We start from the raw sequence: 9,305 nt of genomic DNA, 5'->3' as shown, positions 1-9,305 counted from the left end.
ATAGTGGTGTTGGTGCTTTCAGAGGATTCCTAGAAATGACACACAGACGGGTTCAGAGATTCACACTCAATCACAGCAAGTGGTATTCTCTCCACACCAGGAAGTGGAAGAGCCGAGTCAACACAACACACACATCTCCGACAGACAGACAGAGAGCCGCCTCACTGTCTGCACCTTTAAGAGAGAGAGAACAGGCTGTTTGGTTATTCCGAGGTCTAGGTGGTTAGGAGTAGGGTGAGATATGGGAGGAAGGGAAACACCTAGAGAAGGAGAGATGGGTTACCCCACCATGAACCCCCAAGAGCATATCAAAAAGCTTCGTGATTAGGCAACGTTAGAGATGGGATGGTCACACACAAAAACAAAAAGAAAGTCCAGCTCCATTTTGAATGACAGCTTTATTCGCTTGTTCATTGGTTCGTTTGGATTTTTTAAAGCTATTATCACTTTCCCTGTTAGGCGTAAAGCCGAGAGGCGCGGCCGAGATATCACACTCACCATCAGTTGGACGCTGGAACTGGACTTCCTTTTCTGGAAGAGAAATGAGAAGAGGTTAGACAGGAACACACAGGATGAGATGGAGACGCAAGCCAGGGAGCGACAGGGGGAGGAGAGGGACACCTCCATGCTGCAGAGGGAGGACATGTATCTGGGTTTGAGGCTCAGGATGTGTGTGTTTGTGTGTGTGTGTTTGGGGTTCGTATTGCCAACGTTGCCCTTGTCGTCTCCCCAGGATACCTCTCTGAGCCATCTGGTCGGCGGGCGGTTGTGGCGGTTGTGGCGGTTGTGGCGGTTGTGGCGGTTGTGGCGGTTGTGGTGGTGTGTAGTGTAGGAAACCTCTGGGCCAGGCATGGCTGTGGTCAGGAAGGAATGCCTTTGATAAGGCAGAGCTGGCAGGGCTGTGGTCAGGGATGAATGCCTTTGATAAGGCAGAGCTGGCAGGGTTGTGGTCAGAGGCAGGGCTGTGGTCAGGGAGGAACTCCTTTGATAAGGCAGAGCTGGGTTGTGTGGCCAGCAGCATGCCTCACTAATCCCAGTATCAGACACCCTGGACTGGACTGGCTGCTCCTTAAGGTCCCAGCGGGAACTGGGGGAGTACCACAGGTGGAGTGTATCCCTGATACATGTAAATTGTAACTCACACAGGCTAACTCACAGAAACACACTTATAATAGCGGAACACTCACAAACAACACTAATAAACAGACAGACTCTCCTACTGGCTTTGATACAGATTAACTGTCAAAGCACTAATCCCATTAGATACCTATCTCATAGTACTGGACTGGGACTGGACTGGACTGGACTGGAGGAGACGCTTTGGGTGGGGCCAGCCGGTGTGTTCAGAGAGAATGGAGAAGACAGTGAAACTCCCACAATCCCATGTTCTACTTGGATCTGTGATGTCACCTTTTCAAAGAGCATGTTTGATATATTCAGTTTTTTTCAGAGAAGTTGAAAATAGCTTTCACCTTTCACAAAATGTTGAATAACGGCCAAATTTTGAAATCATGTTTTATGGACAGCGGATGGTATATACACTAAACAGCTAGTCCCCAAAAGTCCTCCTCCTCCAAGTTGACTCCACGGTGAGAAGAGAACCCTGTGGAGCTGGAGCCCTACCTTCACACCATCCGTCTTCTTGTTGGCCTTGTTACCTCCTGCGAGGGACACAAAGAGAAACAGGGCAATGAAAAAGGGCACAAACAGCCAAAAGAGGAGGGCGAAGGGCATGGCCAATAGTCTCAGTCAAATGAAAAGAGTTAGAAGTACATTTGAGAAGATCTGATCCATAAGTCTCCTGGGAAACAAAATATAATATTTTATTCAAATCAAGCCCTCTTCCTGATCTCCACTGATCAAAAACTCGATGAGACGGTCATATTGCTGAAGAGTCACTAGAAGTATCCAAACCCAGCGACTTGTTGAAGATTCTCTCAGGTCAGACAACTGGTCAAACAAGAGTTTTTAGGGAAATTAAGAAAATAAGAAAAACTCAAATTCTCAATAGTTCACTCTATAGTGTAACACCAGGGGTCCAGACGGGGCTGCCACAGAGGCTGGCCGGTTGGTGAGAGAGGTCCAGACTGGGCAGGCTGGCCAGTGTGTGAGAGGGATCCCTGATATGGATAGGAGCACTTGAGATAGGGAGATAGCATGGGCACATTCCAGCCCTGCTCCCTCACTCTGTAAAGTTTGGCTATGACCCCTACAGTACACCACGTCCTGTTGTTCCCCTAGTGTTCTGGTCCAGTTTGTTACCGATCCTTCTACCTATCATCTTCACGTCCTCTCTTCCTCCTGGTCTCTGAGCTGGAATCATTTTCTGTCCTCTCTCTGAGAGCTGAGCCAGGGTGTTCCCCCCACTTCATTTTCATCAACATGACGACTAATTTTAGCCCTGGTGGGGGCCGGGGGCCGTGTGGAGCATGGGCCTCTCATCAGCTGGGGTGTAGCCTGATCCCTAGCCCCCCCCCGGCCCCCGGCCCCCCAGACCCATTGCTCTGTGACCCCACTCTCCCCTGCTGCTGGGGGTGTGGCTGTATACCTATGGGGGTCCCCCTGGCTTGGGAACCCCAAGCCCTGGCTTGAGATCCGCTTTCTCTACTCTCATCCAAATCACACCAATTATCATCTTAAAAGCTAATCTGGCCCTGAACCAGCGTTTACACAGCACTTCCGACCCACCCAAGCATAATAGGAGTCAATAGGCTTTAGGAAAACCGCTATTAAAAGCTGAAAGGGCAGATTTGTCTCCCGCCATAATATCTGAAAAGTGAGGGCTTTATAAATAGGCATGAGGCTGTAACCTTTCTGTATATCTGTGGACTGTGGTTCTCCACGGCTATCTGGAGGGTAAAGATAGACCATTAAAGATGAATGGTAGTGCTTAGAGGTGCTGAGATGGTTTAACGGTCCTCCAGGGTGAGTCCTATGGGGCTTGGCTTCTGGACAGAATTCCCTGGCAGGTGGGGGGGTCTATTCCTGATTGGTATTAGAACGCCTAACCATTTAAAGATGGCCCCTCACTGCTATTACTTTCCCCTGTCCCTTTCAGGTCCACACATTTAATATAAGAATGGTTATGTGGAGTTCTGAGAGGAGAACTATTATATTATGCTGGATGGAGGTTGGTAGGGATGTGTAAACTGTGGGCTTTGAAGGGGATCCCTCCATCTCTGGGTCTGTGAGAGTGCCTACATTGATTCTGCGCTTGTGTGACCTTATGGTGTAACGAAAGCCTGCCAAAGACACACAAGGCTACACGCCAGATGGAACGCCGTCCTCTTTATTTCCTAACAGCGTTCCACTGTGACTCCCTTTATCTCAGCCGGCCCTTCCTCGCAGCCAAGGGGAGTACAAGAATGTAGAGGATTTTAACAAAACATTGCAGATAACAGCAACATAGGGATGATCCATCCCCACATAATACTATATGTTCCACCTGCAGTGGTGGATTCCATAGCCCATCTGAGTGAAGTCATGGAGTGACTGAGGACCCAATAGCAGATGGCTCAGCCACAGTAAGTGGGTTGTAATGATAATAACACATGCACATTTGTCAAGCAGCAAATCTACATTGTGATAGCTAGTGTTTTAGTTAAGCAGATGGCCAGGCTCTTCCAGCATCCCTATCACCGTTCAGCTATTGCTTTACAGTCTAAGCACAACTTGTCCTTATAAGATTTTGGTCTCTGGAGAAAATAGTATGTCCTCCACAATGTGTCGGTTTTTGAACAGATATCCCAGATATCATTCCAACTTGTGACAGTGAATTAATGTGTTGGTACAATCGGACCAAAGTGTCTGACAGGGGAGTGTCAATTGGCATGGGGAAGTGTCCTGATGCATGACCAGTGAGTCTACAAGCTGTCATCATCTCCTCCTTGCTCCATGGGTTTGGAGCCCCCCAGTCTAGGACCAGCCACCTCCCTGCTCCATGGGTTTGGAGCCCCCCAGTCTAGGACCAGCCACCTCCCTGCTCCATGGGCTTGGAGCCCCCCAGTCTAGGACCAGCCTCCTCCCTGCTCCCTGGGCTTGGAGCCCCCCAGTCTAGGACCAGCCTCCTCCCTGCTCCATGGGCTTGGAGCCCCCCAGTCTAGGACCAGCCACCTCCCTGCTCCATGGGCTTGGAGCCCCCCAGTCTAGGACCAGCCTCCTGAGCCCATGTCACTCCTCTAGAATAGTGACCTCCCTAGGGACACTGTTAAGCGGTCCTGTAGTCTGTAGCTCCATTGGTAGAGCATGGCGCTTGCAATGCCAGGCTACTGGGTTTGATTCCTGGGACCACCCGTACGTGAAAATGTATGCACGCATGACTGTAAGTCTCTTTGGATAGAAAGTCTGTTAAATGGCATATATTATATTAATAAGCCCACTCTCACTCCAGACGGGAGCGGAGGACCGTTCTAACAAGGCACCTCTACAGGACTTACCTGAGAAGTTCCGAGTCGCCAACATGGTGGTGAGAATAGCACCCTGATAAGAAGAGATGGATCGTTACATAAGATATAAAAAAACAAAAGGATTCATTAAAAAGTACATTTTATAATGCCACCGTGTTCTTGGCAACCAAGCTTGGCTGGAATATAATATCAACAGCTTGATTAGCTTGCTTACATGTAATATCAAGAGTTTGGATTGCTGCTTACTGTAAAGGGAATAACCTAGAGTCACAGTTGCTATGTCTTAACAGCGCCAAAGAAAAATGGTGTATTGGCAAATTGCCAAATCTCTATTTAAAAAGCAGTTGGTATTAATGCATGAACAATGTCACCCTGCCGTTGTGTGTTTAGATCAGACCTGGGCAGAAAACAGTTGTATTTTGTAGTTTATTTGAAAAGGTAGTCTAATATAGTTTATATAGAGTTTAAATTAAAAGGCAACTATTTTCTTTGATATTCAAATACAGGTCTCAGAAAAACAAATAATATTTGAAAGTATTTTGAATATCTCTCAGAAAAACAATTAATATTTGTAGGTATTTCAATATACGCAAGTTATTTGAAAACAAAAAAAATATGTCTTTGATGGCTGCCAAATATTTGATGAAGAACCAAAAACTACAACAGTGAATTAGTCTACAGTGAGGGAAAAAAGTATTTGATCCCCTGCTGATTTTGTATGTTTGCCCACTGACAAAGACATGATCAGTCTATAATTTTAATGGTAGGTTTATTTGAACAGTGAGAGACAGAATAACAACAACAAAATCCAGAAAAACGCATGTCAAAAATGTTATAAATTGATATTACATTTTAATGGGGAAATTAACTATTTGTCCCCCTCTCAATCAGAATTATTTCCCTCATTAAAATGCAAATCAATTTATAACATTTTTGACATGCGTTTTTCTGGATTTTTTTGTTGTTATTTTGTCTCTCACTGTTCAAATAAACCTACCAACAAAATCAGCAGGGGATCAAATACTTTTTTCCCTCACTGTAAATATATGATCATAAGCACATGGTTTGGACGGGTCTTAGATATTCCTTTGAATATAGCCTATAGCCTATAATTAAATACATGAAGGGCATAGAATTACCTAAACATTAAAGTGTACCACTTGTGCAGCTTAAAAATATAAAAAATATATTTTCATAATGAGTGAGACATACAGTAACATGACAACAAGTGTATAATCAAATCAAATCAAATTTGTATTTGCCACATGCGCCGAATACAACAGGTGTAGACCGTACGTAAGCATTTCACTATAAGGTGTTGTATTCTGCGCATGTGGCAAATAAAACATTGATTTGATTTGATTATACATGTCTAGTAACTTTGTGACAATAGCAACATTGTTGTTACATAGGACTGTGGAAATTGCTTTACAATTGCATAATATTGGAGTTATTGCATAAGTGGAATAAGGAACAGTCACTATTCCTTTTGTGTACAGTAGTTACAAACTCTCAGCTCAATGCTATGTGATTAAAATGCAATTACCAAAGTATTATGTAACAACATACAAAAATGTTTTTGCTCCAAAAGTAATTTGTTTTATTACACAGGTGCAAGAACAGTTTAATGTTAAGTGTTGCTGTGAATGCTAACAGTACCAAAATGTGTCTATTAAGTGTCGAAAGGAAACAAAATATCCCAAAACTGCCTTCTTGAATCAACTACAGCTAAAAGATGGTATAGTGTGTGTTAGAAACAAGAACACTTACCCTGAGATGGACAGAGGTTCAAAGGTGTTTTTGCTAAACATCCAACTTGCTGTTTGCAAATGGCTTTGAATTACTCTGCAGTATTTTCAGGTATCATAAAATGAATTGCAGCTTTCAACCTTTTCAGTGTCATGTTGAAAGAGTCACACAGTAGTTGAGCATCACAACTTATTTATCCTTATCTGTACAAAATATAATTGGTTAAATGGTTTGACTTGATTATGTGCACCTGGGGCAATGGACATTCAGGAGAATGGACATTTACAGAATGTTCAGATATACAGTGAGGGAAAAAAGTATTTGATCCCCTGCTGATTTTGTACGTTTGCCCACTGACAAAGAAATGATCAGTCTATAATTTTAATGGTAGGTTTATTTGAACAGTGAGAGACAGAATAACAACAACAAAAATCCAGAAAAACACATGTCAAAAATGTTATAAATTGATTTGCATTTTAATGACGGAAATCAGTATTTGACCCCCTCTCAATCAGAAAGATTTCTGGCTCCCAGGTGTCTTTTATAAAGGTAACGAGCTGAGATTAGGAGCACACTCTTAAAGGGAGTGCTCCTAATCTCAGTTTGTTACCTGTATAAAAGACACCTGTCCACAGAAGCAATCAATCAATCAGATTCCAAACTCTCCACCATGGCCAAGACCAAAGAGCTCTCCAAGGATGTCAGGGACAAGATTGTAGACCTACACAAGGCTGGAATAGGCTACAAGACCATCGCCAAGCAGCTTGGTGAGAAGGTGACAACAGTTGGTGCGATTATTCGCAAATGGAAGAAACACAAAAGAACTGTCAATCTCCCTCGGCCTGGGGCTCCATGCAAGATCTCACCTCGTGGAGTTACAATGATCATGAGAACGGTGTGGAATCAGCCCAGAACTACACGGGAGGATCTTGTAAATGATCTCAAGGCAGCTGGGACCATAGTCACCAAGAAAACAATTGGTAACACACTACGCCGTGAAGGACTGAAATCCTGCAGCGCCCGCAAGGTCCCCCTGCTCAAGAAAGCACATATACAGGGTCGTCTGAAGTTTGCCAATGAACATCTGAATGATTCAGAGGAGAACTGGGTGAAAGTGTTGTGGTCAGATGAGACCAAAATCGAGCTCTTTGGCATCAACTCAACTCGCCGTGTTTGGAGGAGGAGGAATGCTGCCTATGACCCCAAGAACACCATCCCCACTGTCAAACATGGAGGTGGAAACATTATGCTTTGGGGGTGTTTTTCTGCTAAGGGGACAGGACAACTTCACCGCATCAAAGGGACGATGGACGGGGCCATGTACCGTTAAATCTTGGGTGAGAACCTCCTTCCCTCAGCCAGGGCATTGAAAATGGGTCGTGGATGGGTATTCCAGCATGACAATGACCCAAAACTCACGGCCAAGGCAACAAAGGAGTGGCTCAAGAAGAAGCACATTAAGGTCCTGGAGTGGCCTAGCCAGTCTCCAGACCTTAATCCCATAGAAAATCTGTGGAGGGAGCTGAAGGTTCGAGTTGCCAAATGTCAGCCTCGATACCTTAATGACTTGGAGAAGATCTGCAAAGAGGAGTGGGACAAAATCCCTTCTGAGATGTGTGCAAACCTGGTGGCCAACTACAAGAAACGTCTGACCTCTGTGATAGCCAACAAGGGTTTTGCCACCAAGTACTAAGTCATGTTTTGCAGAGGGGTCAAATACTTATTTCCCTCATTAAAATGCAAATCAATTTATAACATTTTTTACATGCGTTTTTCTGGATTTTTGTTGTTGTTATTCTGTCTCTCACTGTTCAAATAAACCTACCATTAAAATTATAGACTGATCATGTCTTTGTCAGTGGGCAAACGTACAAAATCAGCAGGGGATCAAATACTTTTTTCCCTCACTGTACATTTATTGTTTAGATCAAATATGACTGTCAGATAGATTGGAATAGGATAGGAGAATGTGTGTGCTCTATTAATTATATTTCTATCTTCAACATGCAGATTCCAGATACAGCCCTGCCATTAGTTGAAGGCAGCAAATCGAATAGTAACTTCCTGGGATCTGTATTAAAATCTTTTTTTTAAGTAGTTGCTTTATCAGATCTGTATTCAAATCATTTTAAAAGGTAGTCATTTTTTGGGATCTGTATTCAAATAGTTTTAAAAAGTCATAATTTTTTGGGATCTGTATTCTAATAGTTTTAAAAAGTAGTCATTTTTTGGGATCTGTATTCAAATAGTTTTAAAAAGTAGTCATTTTTTGGAATCTGTTTTCAAATAGTTTTAAAAAGTAGTCATTTTTGGGGATCTGTATTCAAATAGTTTTAAAAGTAAGTATTTGTTCCCCTGAAAAGTGGAACCTGAATGAATTCCAATTAAATGGACCTGCCTAAAAGTGTAAACACAAACGCTGTGACACAAACGAAACAAAGAGACGTCCTCTCATCTGGAACCGTGCATGGACTCGTTTAATGAAAGCCATTTTGCCTTGATAGATCACATTTCCAACGTCATTCAAACCCCCATCACTAGTGACCTAGTAAATCTGATATTGTTTTCCTACCCTGGTCAATACAGAGAGTAACATGGAATGTTCCAGTATCACATCTACACTTCATGTTACTCCCAGAACTCTACAATACCTTGAGCTTCCTTCTGGCGTTGAACTTTTTCAGGCACTCCACCGTCTCCTGTCTGTGCATGCAGGAGGCCACAGTGGAGCGGTGCTGTAGAGAGAGAGAGAAAAGACATGTCAGGTTAGACACCGGGAGGGATCTTACTGGACATTGTGATCATTGTGAGAATGTATGGACGTGCATGCTCTGTACTCACTGAGATCCAGGGGTGTTTGAGGACCTCTGAGGCTGTGATGCGCTTGGCAGGGTTGATGGTCAACATCTTGTTGATGAGATCCTTGGCCTCTGGAGTAACAGTGTCCCACTCTGGCGAGGGGAACTACAATACATACACGAGGAGGTATTTGGTATTTACATAGAATTATAAACGGGGTGGTCCGAGCCCTGAATACTGATTGGCTGACTGCCGTGGTATATCAGACCGTATACCACGGTATGACAAAACATTTATTTATACTGCTTTAATTACGTTGGTAACCAGTTTATAATAGCAATAAGGCACATC

At 43.7% G+C, this 9,305-nt stretch overlaps 1 protein-coding gene across 1 annotated transcript in view; it reads right to left on the bottom strand.

Moving 5' to 3' along the window:
* Positions 1-5: 5 nt before the first annotated feature.
* LOC311121885 (calcium/calmodulin-dependent protein kinase type II subunit alpha-like) overlaps positions 6-9,305 on the bottom strand; it is a gene marked incomplete at both ends in the record, with an annotated part of 33,870 nt that continues 24,570 nt past the window's right edge. The window contains 6 exons of the mRNA XM_084196325.1: positions 6-29; positions 499-531; positions 1,624-1,661; positions 4,437-4,479; positions 8,807-8,890; positions 8,997-9,119. Of these exons, the coding sequence (XP_084052451.1) occupies positions 6-29; positions 499-531; positions 1,624-1,661; positions 4,437-4,479; positions 8,807-8,890; positions 8,997-9,119 (345 nt within the window). The remainder of the gene's footprint in view (positions 30-498; positions 532-1,623; positions 1,662-4,436; positions 4,480-8,806; positions 8,891-8,996; positions 9,120-9,305) is intronic.

Source organism: Coregonus lavaretus, assembly GCF_964263955.1.
Source record: "Coregonus lavaretus genome assembly, contig: HAP1_SCAFFOLD_5259, whole genome shotgun sequence".
NCBI lineage: Eukaryota > Metazoa > Chordata > Actinopteri > Salmoniformes > Salmonidae > Coregonus > Coregonus lavaretus.
This window is presented reverse-complemented; position numbering and strand designations above follow the sequence as displayed.